At 29.2% G+C, this 18,579-nt stretch overlaps 1 protein-coding gene across 10 annotated transcripts in view; it reads right to left on the bottom strand.

The window, feature by feature from the left end:
* The window catches only part of LOC139523376 (triadin-like), a 49,756-nt gene that overhangs the window by 27,156 nt on the left and 4,021 nt on the right, over positions 1 to 18,579 (bottom strand). Inside the window, exons 2-9 of one of the 10 annotated variants that reach the window (XM_071317335.1) lie at positions 13,271 to 13,341; positions 12,360 to 12,538; positions 11,621 to 11,762; positions 10,243 to 10,356; positions 7,777 to 7,917; positions 6,225 to 6,389; positions 4,464 to 4,592; positions 3,425 to 3,568 (exon numbers count right to left, since the gene is read on the bottom strand). In XM_071317335.1, the coding sequence (XP_071173436.1) occupies positions 3,425 to 3,568; positions 4,464 to 4,592; positions 6,225 to 6,389; positions 7,777 to 7,917; positions 10,243 to 10,356; positions 11,621 to 11,762; positions 12,360 to 12,538; positions 13,271 to 13,341 (1,085 nt within the window). The remainder of the gene's footprint in view (positions 1 to 3,424; positions 3,569 to 4,463; positions 4,593 to 6,224; positions 6,390 to 7,776; positions 7,918 to 10,242; positions 10,357 to 11,620; positions 11,763 to 12,359; positions 12,539 to 13,270; positions 13,342 to 18,579) is intronic. The other 9 variants (XM_071317337.1, XM_071317338.1, XM_071317336.1 and 6 more) reach the window with 9 other exon arrangements.

Genomic DNA, 18,579 nt, shown 5'->3' with positions numbered 1-18,579 from the left:
TATAATAACTTCATTCAGATATAAATATGATATTTCTTTATCAATGAAAAACAGACCATTTTCACATGAAAACCAAATGATTTAATTAGAAGTTCGATATTTGTCTACAACTTGACTACAATAAATAGAATAAAATTTTATTAACAATAAGATAAAACAATAAAAAATATGAGATTATTAGTTATTAGATAGAAGTATTAAAAAAAATATTATAAATATATCTTGAATATGCATGCGTTATAAAAGCATTCTCAAGCACATGAGATTTAGAAGAGTCCTTGGTGCTGAACCTTTAGATTTATATGAAGTGATTTGTGGACTTGTTTGCCATCAGTGCAATGGTTGTCACTCTAATCTATGAGTTTTGATTATTCCTTTGGTGTCTTTAACCTCCTTAGTATATTATGCAAATGTGTTATTACTCGATTTATTCCACTTGACTGGGTGGAGTTTGACCGGTTCGCTCATAATAAACCAGTCCATCTATAGATAGGTGTTGTATGATAAACTCATCAATGAAGTGTCCAGTCATTGTTTTGTAAATTCCTTTGATGACACTAAGGTAGCAATACACAGTTAGAAGTTTAGTTTCGCATTATGGCCCCTGTGAATTTTTTAAATATGAAAGTTTTTGTACAATGAAATTGATTTTTAGATAATTGAAGAATAATATAGCCTTCTTAGTGGGTTTATATGAACATTTTGATTATTTTTAACATGTTTTATAGGCCATTTATATGATTGACAGTCCGTATTTTCCTATCCGTACCGTTCATAGGTCCATAAATTATTGTAGTGTTTATCAACAAAGATTTTGCGCTCGATCTTTTCAATTCAATTTTATGGAAAAACGAGCAGATAAGCATATGATTTATTTTGGACCACTTGATAGATATAAACCTATGGATTCAGGAAAGGTATCACTGTAATTGATTGAAATTTTCCTTTAGACCAAATTTTGGAGACTTTTGTGACATGTTCACCCCCCTTTTTTGCTATATTTTGTATCCAAGAAATGCAGATTGTTGCCATGGTTACACCCAAGAGGGAATATATTTCACCCTTATGACCATTAGAAATGAAATCTATGGAAGATTTTCTTTCTATAAGTATATACATGCATAACGCACATATAAAGCCTTCTTTGTTAGACAGGAGGGGAAAGAGGATGTTTAAAAATTATGAGTGTCAATTTTAAGTTTTTTTCCTAACTGTGTATTGCTACCTTATGGCATTTGGCAAAGCAAAGAATTGCTTTTTTTAAGACAAACATACCACAAATCTATTGATAATTAGGTTATAGATACAATGCTGAGGGAGAAACAACCTTTAGAATGACAATATAGGTTAGTTTTGTTGTTTATTGTCCTTAGCAACCAATATAGACATTTTGACACAAAGACTTGGTTCCGTCATAAATTGATACTTTATTGGCTACCCCTTGGAAAAGAAGATTGCGCGTTATGTAGAAACCTTAGAAGGGAACGCTTTATATTTTTTCATGCGACTAAATCAAATTTATTATTTTAGCAAGTATAAAGTCACAATTTAGCATGAATTAAGCCTAATTTTTTTCCCGCTGTTATAAATGAATTCAGTATTTACTAAATTTTAACCAAGGCTTTGGTATGGTAATACACAACCAAATTGACATCATAGAGCTTTAAAATAGCTTTAACTTGTATAATTTGTCTACTGTTAAGGTTAATTTAAGTTTTTAAACTAGAAAAGACAGGCTTAGAAGGTATAATTTTTAGAAATTTGACAAAAAAAGGAGAAAATGCACTTTGACATGGCATGTTTCATAAAATCACATTTTTGTTGCATTTCAGTGTCAACTGCTAACCTTCATAAAATATTTATTTCTGAACCGATTTTCAAAACTAGCAGGCCAATTTGCTCGTTTTAGCTAGTAGAAAACAGAAATCCATTTAAAGTGGAATTGGGAAAAAAATTGTTAATCCTTAAGGTAGCAATACACAGTTAGAAGTTTAGTTTCGCATTATGGCCCCTGTGAATTTTTTAAATATGAAAGTTTTTGTACAATGAAATTGATTTTTAGATAATTGAAGAATAATATAGCCTTCTTAGTGGGTTTATATGAACATTTTGATTATTTTTAACATGTTTTATAGGCCATTTATATGATTGACAGTCCGTATTTTCCTATCCCTACCGTTCATAGGTCCATAAATTATTGTAGTGTTTATCAACAAAGATTTTGCGCTCGATCTTTTCAATTCAATTTTATGGAAAAACGAGCAGATAAGCATATGATTTTTTTTGGACCACTTGATAGATATAAACCTATGGATTCAGGAAAGGTATCACTGTAATTGATTGAAATTTTCCTTTAGACCAAATTTTGGAGACTTTTGTGACATGTTCACCCCCCTTTTTTGCTATATTTTGTATCCAAGAAATGCAGATTGTTGCCATGGTTACACCCAAGAGGGAATATATTTCACCCTTATGACCATTAGAAATGAAATCTATGGAAGATTCTCTTTCTATAAGTATATACATGCATAACGCACATATAAAGCCTTCTTTGTTAGACAGGAGGGGAAAGAGGATGTTTAAAAATTATGAGTGTCAATTTTAAGTTTTTTTCCTAACTGTGTATTGCTACCTAATAGGTGATTAGAAATCAGTAATAATTATAACGGCAATCATCCTAATCACACATATCTTCAAATAGACTGTCCCTATGCAAATTAAAACTTAAGCTCCGCCCAATCAGTTGAAATAACATTGGTAATAAAAACATTTTTTGTGAGCTACGGCTCATATATCATTATTTCAAAAAATATTTGAAACTGAAAGGGCACTTTTAGGCATTATTTTGCAATTTCAGGTTTGTTATGATAACATTGATACCTTAACCATTAATTCTGTCTTATTTGGCCACATTCTATTCATTTATCATTAAAAATAACTTAATAATGAAAAGATGGGTAAATGTATCTAGTGTTTTTGATTTTTCAGCAAACATAATATTTCTTATCATAAATTCATCTTTATTGAAGTTGCACAGGCATAAACTATAGATATACATGTATATAGGTTATAAATGTCTTTAACTAATACAGTTGTATTAGTTTAAATATATATGAAAGTGATATATAGAAAAAATATACCAGATCAGGTTTTACAAGTATGGAGTAAACATGCATATATATGTAGACAAAAAATAGGTTAAACCAACACATAAAGGAAAAACTATAGCTGAAATTCGCTAAATAAGGAATCAAATTTTACTTTTTCATGCTATGGATTATATCTACAGTTATTAGTATGTTTAATGAAAGAACTATAAGACTACAGGGATAAATATGTATAACAAAAGTATTACACAGAGAAACTAAAACAGACAAGGCAGGCATGGATATATAAAACGGAAAACGGAGCAAAAAATTCAAACCTTAGATTGCATTTCTTTGCGAGTTTGGAAACCCTTAAAGCCTGCCTGAATTTTAATGGCAGCTTTTTCAACATCCGGATCATTTAAATCTATATCTACTTCTTCTTCTTCTTCTTCTTTTTTCTCTGGTACTTTCTCCTCAGACTATATTGGGTCAAAGAAGATAATACTATTTATAGTAACAATTTAGGTACCTTTTCATCTGACAATATTGGGTCAAAAAAGATAATAGTATTTATAGAAACAACTAAGAGTAATTTTCTATTTAGGTGGCAAAAGTTGTCAGAATTTAACTGCTACAAGTAAAATCATTCATATACTAATAGTCATTTACATGAGGGATGCTAATTTTGGAATAAACACAAATCTGTAAAATCTACAAATAAAATGACATATTTCAAAACTCTTCTATTTTTATTTTTGTGATGTTTAGCAACTAAACATATATATTTGTGAACACCTTATCCTAAAAAAATAAGATATTTGTATAAACACAAAAATTGTGCACATCTTTACATAACCTGAGTCATGATATATTTGTATGAACCTAATAATTGTGCACCCTTAAACTCAGATTGATGATATATTTGTATGAACCTAATAATTGTGCACCCTTAAACTCAGATTGATGATATATTTGTATGAACCTAATAATTGTGCACCCTTAAACTCAGATTGATGATATATTTGTATGAACCTAATAATTGTGCACCCTTAAACTCAGATTGATGATATATTTGTATGAACCTAATAATTGTGCACCCTTAAACTCATATTGATGATATATTTGTATGAACATAATAATTGTGCACCCTTAAACTCAGATTGATGATATATTTGTATGATCGCAATTATCATGCACCCTTTATCTGTCAAAGTAATGATATAATTGTATGACCAACATGTCTGAAACAACATGTTAAAAATATAAATGTGATAAATACAAATAATGTAAAACTCCTTCACTAAAAACTTGTGGCATGGAATATACTCGACTAAAACTACTAAGCAATGATGAAAAAAAGAATATGGATCAAACCTTAGATTGCATTTCTTTTCGAGTTTGGAAACCCTTAAAGCCTGCCTGAATTTTAATGGCAGCTTTTTCAACCTCTGGGTCATTTAAATCTATATCTACTTCTTCCTCCTCTTTCGATGGTTCTTTTTCCTGTTTGAAAATGAGTGTGAAACAACAAACTATGAAACATGTAAGTAGCAAGCTTAAGTAGTGTAGCAGGAAGGTCACAAATTAGTGCATACTGTGGACTCCATATTATTTCGGGGGACACCAATTTTCTTAATTTCATAGGTACAGGTTAGCCATGAATTAAAATATTGAAATCAGTAAAAATTAAGTAAAGGTTTGCATGCAGAGTTCTGTGCAACCACAAAATCAAATATTTAAGAAAGTACAATTTTCTTCTATCCATGAAAAATTGGTATCCACAAATATAAATGAATCCACCCATATCAATTTTATTATTGCTTTAAAACATTGTTAGGACTTTTTTAAATTTTGATTCATATCTCAAACATTTCATAGATGTTCTAACTATATCTAAAATTAATTTATATTCACTATTTTCTGAAAGCGCATTAATAAGAAGTAATTTATTTGACGTATTTTTCATTACAAATTTAGTCAATATTTTTCACAGTTCCTATTCTTTTTGATTATAATGTCATGTGGTTAATAATAATATAATCATATATACCGGTAATTCAAAATGCTTAAAAAAAAATGACTGAGATATGAAACTTTATGATGAACAGTTATTACAGTTTAACAAACAAAGAAGCCACATATTAAAACAAGGATAGCAATCATGTGACCTAACAAAATAGAGTTGCTTAACTGTATTTTGGTAAATTATAGAGGCCCCTCATGGGGGGGGGGGGGGTCATAGTAATCACATAATCACCATTTTTGTGCCAATATAATCACATAATCATTAAATATTTGCTTATCTTTAGTAATCAAATAATCATAAACTAAAAATACAGTCCTAGGTATTCAAATTATCATGAAATATTTGGCTTAATAATCAAATAATCATTAAAAAAACGGCCAAGTAATCACATAATCAAAAACCCCATGAGGGCCCTCATTATATACAAATAATCGCATCAAACTATCAAATATTGTTGTGATGTAAAAATCTACTGGTATTAGCTATTAATTGACACAATATTTTCAGACTGCAATTGCTCTATCTACACATGTTAGAAAAGTGTTTATTTAAATTTTATTTTTGTAAACTACAATGAATTCGTTGTTTTACATAAATGGATTTGCCAGTTGTTTTTACTTAAAGCATGTATAAGCACTACTCCTGAGGAAAGAGGAATAATCCAAACTTTTATAAATTAAATCAATTCTTTCAGGTTCATTACTTTTTTCTTGAAGAATTAATTATAACAAATGCCAGGTAAAGAGGGAGCCTATAGCAATCACTCAAGATACACACATGTTTTTCTGGCTTCTAAAAATGAACTAAAATCAAGTCTATTTAATTGTCTCTAGAAATTTAAGGTGTCTAGCATTTATCTAAGCAAAGAGCACAGAAAACAAGTCTAACAAATTATCAACACAAAGGATTTTAAAGCAACATGTAATCTTAAAAGTATGTTTTAACCGGTAGTGTAGGAATAGATTTTGTGCATGGTGTAAATCAATCATAATTAGTTGAATACTTCTTTGAGATGTGAAATTTTTTATTCTGGACATATGATTTGTAAAATTGAATATATAGTTTGACGATGAAGAAAAAAGTAGGAAAAAATCCTAATTCCTACAAACCTGGGTTGTTTGGACGTCAGTTTTGCTTAACATTTCTTTTCGTGTTTTGTGACCTCTGAAACCAGCTTGTATTTTTGTTGCTGCTTTTTCTACTTCTGGGTCATTGAGATCAATATCAACTTCTTCAGTTTCGGACTGTTTAGATTGGTCTACTTTTGTTTCTGACTGTGAAGTGCAAAAAGTTAATACTGCTATTAAACACTTGTGTGTGAAATCAAATGTTTAATTATCTATAAAAAGACTCAATGTAAAATTATTGTGAACACAGTGAATTTAAATATTGCTCAAACAAATCAATAACACTCATTCAAATTTTTAGTATTTTATGGACATTTAAAAAAAAAATTAACTCTCAAAATATATGATTTATATTGATTTTCTGGGAAAATCCAATAAATTAATGTTATAAAGTATAGAAAATTTGTTTTCTTAAAATGATTTAAAATATACATAGAATATTTTTTAATTCTTCATTTAAATTATATTAGTCCATAATATACATATATTTGAAAGCTCTGTTAAAAATTAAGCAGAAACAGAATTTAGCATCACTAAAAAATAAGCGTATGTATTTTTCACACAATGCAGTGGAAGATTAAACTGTTTGACAAGTTCTTGATTGCAAGGGGTTCACAATTCAATATATAATTTAGAAAACTTGAATAAATATGCATTAAAATAACTGATTCTGAAATATATATGTAGGTCAATTACTAAATTTGAATGCATACCAAAATAAAATATAACACTTAACACTGGATAGGTTGGGTTGTAATTGGCTAAAATATTATTCTAACTAATTTAGATAAACGAGTGAACGAGGGTTAAAACAAAAACATGTGAATTAATACTAACATAACTTAATATAAATACTGGCTGTTTTCAATGTTTAAATGATTCCAATTTTTTTTTTAATTTCAAATCAAAATTGAGAACCATATCACTTTCCAGAGTGAAAAGGCATTGAAACTAATGAAAATTCTGTTTCCATTGAACTTGAAATAACATTCAAGCATTTGAGATTCTTTTCTGGTATTCTGCAAAAGTAATTCTTTGAGACATCATCAGGCATTGCTGCATTTGTTCATGCCATCACAATAGCCAACTCAAGGATTAAGTTATGAATTTTGAAATCAATATATATATATAAATATTGACCAATGACGAAATTGAATCTAGTAAATGACTTATAATGAAAATGTAAAAAGAAAAACAGGAAAGAATAAACTGTTGGGAATGACAAAAGTGCATAAGATTATACAAACTTGACATTTCTTTGTTGAACAGGACAAGTAACCTAGATTAACATTTTTTTTTTTTTAACTAATACCAGACAACTATGAATAGCTCAATCAAAAGCGCAAGTAGCCACTCTAAAGCAAACTATCACATGTTATTGAATTCTGGGGAAAACTGACAGTCATCACAATAAAAGGTTGGGTCAAGGTTTTTTTAAAAGGTCAACAAAAGTTGATGAGATTATGAATTCTGGGGAATACTGAAAGAGATCACAAATAAGGTGGGATTCTGAGGGTCAAATTGATCCACACACCTTTACATCAGTTTTGCTTTGCATTTCTTTTCGTGTTTGGTGACCTCTGAACCCTGCTTGTATTTTTGTGGCAGCTTTTTCGACTTCTGGGTCATTAAGGTCAATATCTACTTCTTCTTCCTTGGTTTCTGGCTGTTTTTCCTGAAATGTTATCACACATCAAACTTGAGTTAAACAAAACAAACAACACTGAAGTTAGCGATGATTAACAAAACACACAAACAAACACAAAATTAAGACATTCACAAATGCATTTAGAGTTAAATCCCCTATTCTAGCAAAGCAAATTATGTGAATTTTGACTAAACATTTATTTTTATTTCGGCTATTGACTAATTTTGACATTAAACATATGATCTATAATCATGATAATTTCTAATTCTACTTTATGATTGATTAGAAAATCTAATTGGAAAAATAGTTACACTTTCATAATGACAATCTATTGATACAGATCTTCGACTCAAAGCTAAAACAACGAGAAAACAACATAAAAACATTTAAATAAAGTTAAAATTTAATTTAATGACAAACAAACCATTAAAAAATAAAAACTTTTTTTCACACTTCTCAACAAGTGTTTTTAAACGGTATTCCACAGAATAAAATATTTACCATAAGTTTTGATGCTATGTTTTTGCTAGAGTATCAAAACAACTAGTAAATTGTCCTGAAAGACTGTAAATCTTCATCACCATAAATCTAACATTCCTTAATAGAATGAGTTCCACTATATTATGAAATTCACATATACATTTTCAGACAACCAAATGATGAAATGCAAGATGTATGCATAATAAGTGAAATGAAGCCAGGAATAAAAATGAAGAAAAAAGGAAATAAAAGTCTAAAATGTATACATTTAGTCATGTTAGTAGGGTTTTTCAGTTTTAGAAAATATAAATTTTTCATAAAATTTATTTTCTTATACTGATGGGTGTAGCAGAATATTATTAATAAACTACATCTTTAAATAAATTTTACATCCTTCAATGGACAAAACAAGCCATCTAATCTAAATATGTCAGATATAAAAAGAAACAAAAAAAACCTGAAGAATAAACAAATAAATCATAAAAGATGTCTTGGTACTTAACAGTTTGATGTTCTTGTCTTTTAACTAGGGTAAGAATTAAACTGAACAGTTACTCAAAATTTCCATAAAATTCTGAACCAGATGCTAAAAATCAGAAGTACGGTAGATTTCGAGTATAAAAAATCAATAAGAATCTGATTGGATTATAGATTCTGTGTCTATACTTCATTAACAAGGATCTTAAAAAACACTCTGGTTTAATTTACAGTAACTTTCTGTTCTAATAATTAAAACATCAAGAAAAGCCATTGTGTATTTTTTATTAAGTTGTGTATGAATACAGCAAAACTTGATAATTCCAAATTAAAAGGTCTTTAAAACAAAGGACAGGTCAATGTCAAAGCCTGGACACAGGATCGATATTTTCATCTGATAGAATCAGTAACATGTTCATTTACCTATTACAAAAATTAAAGTTCTGAAGGGTAATTCTTTTTTCTAATTTTGTTGGACAGAATTATAAAAAAGTTAATTTTAAATAGTGAAAGCATGTACTAGAGTTGTCATTAGTAAAGAGGCTTATAAATATAAAAAGCAAAAGTTTGTGTATGACTTTATGACAAAACCATTGTCATACACATATTAGCAATATAAAATATATATTGGAATTAAGATAAAAATCTAAAGATATATTATCTCCAAGCTAATCTACATCATGTTCTGTGCTACAACCAATCATGATTAATTAATTGGACAAGATAAAGCACCATTTGACTAAAGAAAACTACATCATTATGAAGCCTAGTTGTCTGAGTGGTCTTAGGGCATTTGAAACAGGGCTAGCTGTGTTGTGGTTTATTTCTTTTCCGTAAAACAATGTGAGGTTAAAAATACAGAAATTTGATGTAACCTTACAAAAATTAGGTTCTTATTTATATAAGGATAGCCAAAAGTCTGAAAACACACAACTGGTCTAGTCATTTTTTGTAAACTAGTACCCTTACAGACAAATATGAGAATTATTATTTTTTTTAATCGTAACATTTAAATCTTTTACTGTGCAATGAACACTTTAGAATAATGAGTTATCTCCCATTAAAAACAAACTGACAATTGATATAGATGATATGGCCTTATCTCAATCAAGAGGGTAATGTTTATTGATTTCTACAAGGAAAAAAACAAAGAATTTTTTCCACAACACCACCCATTAATGACCTGATTAGTATTCTTTAATAGGATTAATTGAGGATCTTTCATCAGCTCTAAATATAAAGCTACTTTAAAATGAAATGAAGATTTTATGTTAGTGATAGGATTATATTTCTACTATGTTTTGTAAGAAAAGATTGTTAATGTATAATAAAATACACAGTATAAATATAAAAGAATTCGATAAATAGTTTGACTACAGATTGTGTGATGTGAACCTTTGGGTTTTTGTGTTGTTGTCGGGTCTGATGGCCTCGGAAGCCTGCTTGTATTTTCGTAGCTGCTTTGTCAAGTTCGGTTTGTTCTTTAACCTCTGGTTTCTTTGATTTTGCCTTTAACACAGAAAATCAAACTTACAGAAACCTTTACACATAAATCCTTTTTGTCAAAATACTGATCACACAAATAAGTTTACAGAGCCCTATAACCTGTAAGCAGTATCTAACGGTATGTGGATGGGTGTAAAAAATATATGAGATTTTTAGTTTTTGGTTTAATCATATAAAAAAATGAAATATTTAATAAATATCAATATAACAATTCAAAACTTCAAATAATTCAAAATCCAACAAAAATGACCAACAAGGTTTATAAACATGATTTTATTGATTCGTTTCTTTTTCAATTATATATTAATCTCTAGTTCTCAAAATTGTAACATCTCAAAACAAACAACGAGTAAAATCCATATGGTCTGACAGTTTTCTTCTGGTCCAATACTGCAATCATTTCCTTTTACCAATTTTAGAATAAACAATAAGATCATGTTTTGAGAACTTCCCTCATATTGTTGAATCACTTTTTCTTTGACCTCATTAAATTTTTAAACCCTGCTTGAATTTTTTCAGTAGCTTTTTGAACATCAGGATCATCAAGGTCAATATCAACTTCTTCCTCTTCCTCCACTTTAGGGGCCTCTGCAGTGGCTCCCCCTGTGGCTCCTATCTCAGTATTTTCATTAGAGACGAGTGTCTCATCTTCATCATGGGGATTATCTATATCTGTTGATGATTGGTCCTAGTGTTTTAATAGGGGTAAATATGATAAAACTTTTGAAACAGTCCAATGTTTCAGAATACAATAGCTGATATTTAGATCACATGACATCATATATAAGGAAAAAGGCTACTTCAAGGTTCAGATCTCTGGGAATTCATTTTCTGTTAAAATTTCCTTACTTACAACAAATATGATATATATCAACTTGAATTTTGATCACGTCTTCAACTATCATAGCATAACATTTTTGTAATTATTTTCAGACAATTGTGAACTTTTGTTTTTATGGGAAATAAAAATGTCAGCTAAGAATTTTGTTTCATGTAACAAATACGATCAAATATAAGGTATTGATTGAGTATTCTGAAAATATGTGCATCTTGGACTTTTAAACCTTCATTTTTTTAACAAATAAACTCTTTATAAGGTAATAATATTGGGACAAACATGTAAAACTTTCACACTACCGTTAAAAAATATTCACACTTCATCAAAACATAGAACAACAATTCTATTTTTACACATTTTCAAACAATTACACAAAATTGCACACATTTCCCCCCTAAAAAAACACTACACAAGGATTTTCTATATTACCTTTGTTTGGACGTCTTTTCGTGCTTTATATCCTTTAAATCCTGCCTGTATTTTGATGGCTGCATGTTCTACATCAGGATCTGTTAAATCTATATCTACTTCTTCTTCCTCTGCTTTTGGTTGTGCTGGGTCTTTTTCCACACTGTGTAAAATATATTATACCGGTACTCAATCAGAATTTGCCAAGTAGGCTTCATTGACGATGAAAAGCACACAAAAAAATTACACTAATTCCATTACACAGCAACAAATGATTTAATAGTTGTAGATTTCTTATGAATTTCTTCCTGTATGATCATTTTCAGTATGACACAAACATGTAGACCTATGACACAAACATGTAGACCTATGACACACCAGTTATTTTATCAGTTAAAGGAATGATTCTATGTAGAAAGAATCAATTTTTCAAACAGAAATAATTATAAAGATTCTTTAATTCTTCTAATGCGAATGGTATCCTTTGGATAGAATTTCTGAGAAATCTTGTTTCTTTAAGCGTAAGGGTAAGGAAGATCAATCTGTAATTCTTCTAATCTGTAAACTCTGATGTATATTTTTTTTTATTGAAATTTTTTTGATTTTTTGCATATTTTCTCATTGCCATTAGCTTGTTTTTTCAATGTTTGTCTTTTGTAAAGAAAGAGCTATGTCCTAAAATATATATGATACATGTAACAGTACAATTAAAAAAAAAGGGTTTTTCTCAAAAATCTCTAGAAACAAAGTATTAAGTTACATCATTTGTTTGACTTTTTCTCTATCCTGGTGACCACGGAAACTTGATTGTATTGTAAGGGCTGCTTCTTCCTCCTGCATAACTTCAACCTTTTTGACTGCATCATGACGACGGAATTCTGTTTGAATTTTTAGAGCAGCGTCTTGTTGTTGTGGATCACCAGAATCAACCACAGGACTCTAAAAATAGAAAAGGTAATACAGATCTTTTAAAATCTATTCATGGTTAAGATGTAGATGATATAAAAAGAAGAAGGCAATGCTTGCCAATTATACAACTCTTCACAAGAGACCAAATGACACAGAAATTAAGAACTGTATAGGTCATCGCATAATGAACAAAGCCAATAAAACTGCATATTCAGCTATAAAAAGCCCCAAAATGAGCCAATTTTAAAAGGGAAAACTAATGTACCCCAAGTTATAATTACAAAAATATTAGCCTTCAAACTGCATATAATGGAGACATATTTGAACATTTTTTTTATTTAAATGTGGATAAATTTTTTTATTTCAAGATTACCCAATTTTTGAGGTTTTATCATTCATTTCTATCAAATAAGGGCATTTGAAAAAGCAAAAGCATTTTTAAGAAAAAAATATGAAGCAACCACCCTAAAAAAAATGCTTCAATAGCCATTTTTAATTTGGAAATTTACTACTTTGGATATCATACCAATACTGACTGTTCTTATTATATGAAGGAGTTTTAACCTCCAAGCGATGTAATTGACCAAAGAGAAATTAGAGAACAGATTTATCTCTAGTCTTCTCATTAAATCAATATAATTGGTATGTAACATGATTATATGTGACTTGGGTAATTCATTGTCTGGTAGTATCAAGTCCAGTGGGATATATCTCACTTATTTACGATTTGACTCAATTGATTTTTAAGACAATATATCTTACCTTAAACGAGTCATTGTTATAGAATCTATCTTCTAGTCTAGCACCATGTACAGCTGGGTCATGTCCAGTTTCTGAAAAACAATACTTTTTATTAGTTTTATACATTTATGCATTTCCAATTAGTTTAATCATATTTTATTGTTTAAAAAGGGCAAATTTTATGTTATTAGACACAAGCTTAGAAGTAAGTTAGGTCTTCTCCAATATAAGAAGACCAAGTATTGCATTCATTAATGGAACTTATACCCTTGAGATTTCATATTTATATCACTGATCATACAACATACTAATGATTAGGATAGGATTTGCCTGAGATTCAGTCCCTCTTTCTTGAATATTTTTTCCATCCATCAAAGATCAGAACCTCATTAAATTGTTTTCCATACAGACATGTATTACAATGAATGATTCTGATATTCAAGGCTGTAAAAAGGACAAAATATACCATTAAAATCTATCTTTTTATAAATACTACCTTATTGAATATTTTTTTACCTGAAGCCATGTTTTATATTTAAATGAATGATTCAAATATTTAACGTTGTCACAAGGTCAAAATATACATGTTAAATTTATCACTTAATAAATAATATCTTATTGGAATTACAATTATCATTAAGAATTTAAATCAAAACTTCTTACTTTTATGCATTTTTTGGTACAGATAACAATCCACCGTTTGTCGTTTCAAATAAGGATAGTAAGAGGATGAAGAATGTGATAATTAAGGTTTCTTAGCGATAATTTGTTGTTCAATAATGGTCTCATTGCATTAACTTACGTCAAGAAAAAATGGACGTCAGACTACACGATGTCTCTAGACAATGCCTAGATTAAAACATATACTTTTATCAATAAACAACATCAAACAGACCAGAAAAAAAATTTCCAATAAACATCCAAATTTGATTAGTTCCCCTGAACACAGACAAATAAAATGCTTTGACCATTTTTTGGCTTTTTAATGTACTCTGTTACACAATAACTTAATCACTAAGCCCTAGGATAAAATCTTATAACTATTATTTGACATGCAAGTTTCCTCTGTATAATATTAAATGGAACTGATCCCGTAATTTCATCACTGAAAACGCAATAATCAATACTCGTACAAATGTAGCCATTATTTCTTTTGATTGATGCCTGAGGTGCTTTTCACTAAGCATCATCCATCACTTCAAAACACATTTTCCGACATAAACATTCAATGTTAAGTAAAAAGAACTTTTATACTTGATGTAAATTGAAAAGAAATGTGGTAGATGAAATAGGGCACTTTATTTCATAGCTGGTAAAAACAATCAATGGAAACTCTCTGCATGGTATTTTAAAGGATGAATTCAAACTTAATAGCCAGTCTAAATCTTGACCTTTAATTGCTACAGAAGTCCAAACACGTTGAAGTTATCAATATGACACCACAAAGTTGATTGCAAATATTAATAAACAAATACATTTAAAGCCAATTTCAAAGATCGATATGAAAGAAGTCTTATACCCCTATATATATTACAACAACAAAAAATGTTACCAAGGAGAAAAAGTATCTAAAAACAAAAAGAAAGGTTTACCTCCATTATTATGTGCTTTATCCTCCTCATCACTTGATAAATTCCTTTTTTTTGATTCCACAAAATTCTTCAACCTCGAAAATTTTCCTCCCATTATGGTTTTCCAATATACACAATTATTGATCAATAAAACTTTTTTTTGTTTTCAGATACAGCCCAGTAAACAGAAATTTATTGCTCTTCATTAAATATTGATATTATCACACATTTATCATGATCCAAAGTAATGAATGTAATTCACTACAACTTTAAAGTGTGAAAAACAATTTAGAAAATGCTTTTATACAAATTTAGTAATTTTCCATCTTTCCGAGTTCAATAGCAACATTTAAAGAAATTTTCGAAGCAAGAGTATCGTAAGTCATGAACCACTTTGATTCTCTTGGGAGTTACTTGTCTATCCAAACATGGAAGGGGAATAATGGTAGAATAAACGATGTCAATTATGTATAAAAATCAATATCATCAATAAAGATTCAAATTCAATTGCTGAATTAATAATTATATTGATAATTATAGCAAGTTTCAACATCCGTAACAATCACATGTCAGGGATCTATAAAACAGGAAAAATTGAGCCATTATGAACAACTTCTTCGATCAGTTCCATTCTAAAGAAACAACAATTAGACAATTGTTACGCAAATTCAGTTAAAAAAAGTATCATAAAAAAAAGGTCAAGGACAGTGAGCACAGATTTGGATCTGACCAATCATTATCTCTGACAAATTTAAAAGTGCACATAGTCTTTTTTTTTACATTGAAATTAAATGTGGACCAACTTACAATAGTATATGTATTTAGTTACAAATATACATATGTTGGTGACCAGTTTAAATGGCATGGCCATGAGTCAACTTATAATATAGCTAGTAGTCTTCAGGACTACCGTAGTTTAAATCATATTGGAAAAACTTATACTAGTTATCTTTATAATCAGTCCAAGTCAAATTGTTCAACTGATAAAACTAGTGATCTTCAGGACTAGTCCAAATGAGATGGGTCAACTTATATAACTAGCTAGTTATCTTCAGGACTAGTCCAAATGAGATGGGTCAACTTATATAACTAGCTAGTTATCTTCAGGACTAGTCCAAATGACATGGTTCAACTTATATAACTAGCTAGTTATCTTCAGGAGTAGTACTAGTCCAAATGAGATGGGTCAACTTATATAACTAGCTAGTTATCTTCAGGACTAGTCCAAATGACATGGTTCAACTTGTTATTTTCATAATCAGTCTACATGTGTAAACTAAATTGTTCAATTTATATAACTAGAATTTTAAAATTAAATCAAGAAAACAAATTTTAGAAGGCAAAAGAACAGAAAGTCTTTGTGTAAGTATGATAAACTTTCCAAAATTTGTCAAGGGCTTGGGGGTCCGTTTTAAAACATTTGCAATCACCAGAAATTGCTCTTAATGGAATTACTACCTATTTATACCTATTTCTAATGCGTGAATGTAATTATTGGCATCTAATTAATTTTATACAATATATTAAGCGCACAGAGCATTTCATTTGAATGATCATTTATGTATAACTTTATACCACATTGTGTCTCAATATGATTAAGACAGACAGACAGACAGGATCAATATATATCAATGGAACCTTGTATACATCAGGATTCAAGTCAATACCCAAATATTAAATGGTCAAATAGCTATAGTGTCAATATCAGAAAATTCAATAGTGTTGTATCCAATCAAAAATAACATGTTGTGCTCCGACATGCCTTTTTCTTGGCATTGGCCAAGGGCTTTGAATTGTGACTTTTCGTTTTGTCCTATATACAGGATTTTCAATTTAATTGTAGCCAATAGCTGTTGTTTTAGTGAATCCGTTTTCTTTTAGAGAGCTGACCTAACTTTTGGGAAATTTTAGATTTGAACATTTGATTCTAAAATTTTACCTGTCTTGAAGGACCTGAACTTTTAAATCTTTTCTTAATTAGTGGTAATCTGCTATACGAACGAAATACTTTTGAAATTGTCAATGTTTATAAAAAAAACAACCTTCATTTTAAAACAATGCATTGATAAATGAAGAAGAAAACTTCTTAAACACAATGTAACAGCCATCCAGAAAGTGAATCATTTAGTTTTGAAAAAATAGCATGTTTTTATTTCTTCATAAAAAGGGCATTTAATGTGCAATATTGCAGGACTCATTAAATTATCTCCAGCAATTTACATTCAAAATGAGTGTGTAAAGATTTTTGATTAACAGAAACAACCTTTATAATTAATTATTATTATACTAACTTATATATATTAATAATTTTAAGGGAAATAGGTCAAAAGAGTTTTTCTTGCATTCTCAACCTTTTCTAAATTATAACATTTGTATAGGTTGTGTACATGTAATCCGTATCAAATACTGGGAAATAGTATAACCATCATAACTATATGATTTATAAAACAAAATCTATAGTTAAGGGAGCTGGCTTCTCAGTTTCAAAGTAATTAACTTTTCAAAACACTAGCATATATATTGATAGAGGATTAATAAAGGAATCAAAAGAGCAAAAAAAATTAATAGTTCACCGTGCTTGTTTTTGAGATATTAGCTATTGAAATTTTGGCAGGAAAATGTTCTCTCTTGACTTTTCATAGCTTTATCATTGACAAGTTTAAGTCCTCAAAATCTATTAAAAAGTAATTAAATTTTTTTAAGACTTTAACGGACAGCTTATCATTATACGTGTAAAAGAATTATAAAAAGAAAAATGGGGGTCACCTGGCAAATTTTGTTAAGGCATTCAAATGGATAAAACCAGAGGATTCTGAAAATCTGACCAAAATTCCAAAACATGACAAGCGAGCTCCCTTAATTACTACAATCTTTGGGCCGAAACATCATGGTGTATTCTATATTACAAGTTATTACACCTTCTGTAGGTCAATGGACAGACAAAGATGACCAGTCAATGACCAGTCGCTTTGATTGATTATAATAACACAATAATGTTTATCAAAATCTCAGCATTTATCACATAAATATAAACTAGTAAGGGAGAATAAACAAAAAGTATTTGTGGTAATGGTTGAATCCATTTGATATGGTTGACAGTTCAAATTGTTTTTTATCATTGCTTACTGGCTACTAAAACTGAAGGTACTCTAGTACTTCAGATCTAGAATCATAGGGAGAAGTAACTTTTTAACACTGTGTGACAGGGAGATGATGGCGAGACTTAAAAGAGAAGTGCTTGTTCCCTTCAATCTTTCCATATGTATTCTACCCATACTCTTTTTTTATTTTTTTATTTTACGATTTCAATAATGTTTTATTCTAAGTCTGAGACTACTATTTCAGCTAATGTCTTAAATTGTGTTTTTTCAAGTAACACAATTACATTTTCCCACTAATCATGTACAATGTAATACTACCATCAAGTGTCTAAGACTGTTGCAGATTTAATGAACAAAATTCAATGAGAAAAAGAAATAATCATTTATCAATTGAGGGTTCTATTACAATGTATTTATAAGGAATCTTTTGTGTTTAATATATATATTCATTGATTCTCGTAAAAAGAATTCCTTATCTTTACAATTTAAGTTACTTTAACTTACATGTAAATCAATAAATCAAAACAATGCATTTGCATAAAGATATATATTGTAACTAAGGGAATCTAATAAAATATAATGGGTAACATAAGCTAAATGCATATTTTTCTCTTTACACTTGAAAAATTTCTCTAACATATCAACTTGTTCAAAATGG

This window comes from Mytilus edulis, chromosome 5 (assembly GCF_963676685.1).
Source record: "Mytilus edulis chromosome 5, xbMytEdul2.2, whole genome shotgun sequence".
NCBI lineage: Eukaryota > Metazoa > Mollusca > Bivalvia > Mytilida > Mytilidae > Mytilus > Mytilus edulis.
The sequence above is the reverse complement of the archived record's forward strand: the minus strand, read 5'-3'. Positions and strand labels throughout refer to the sequence as shown.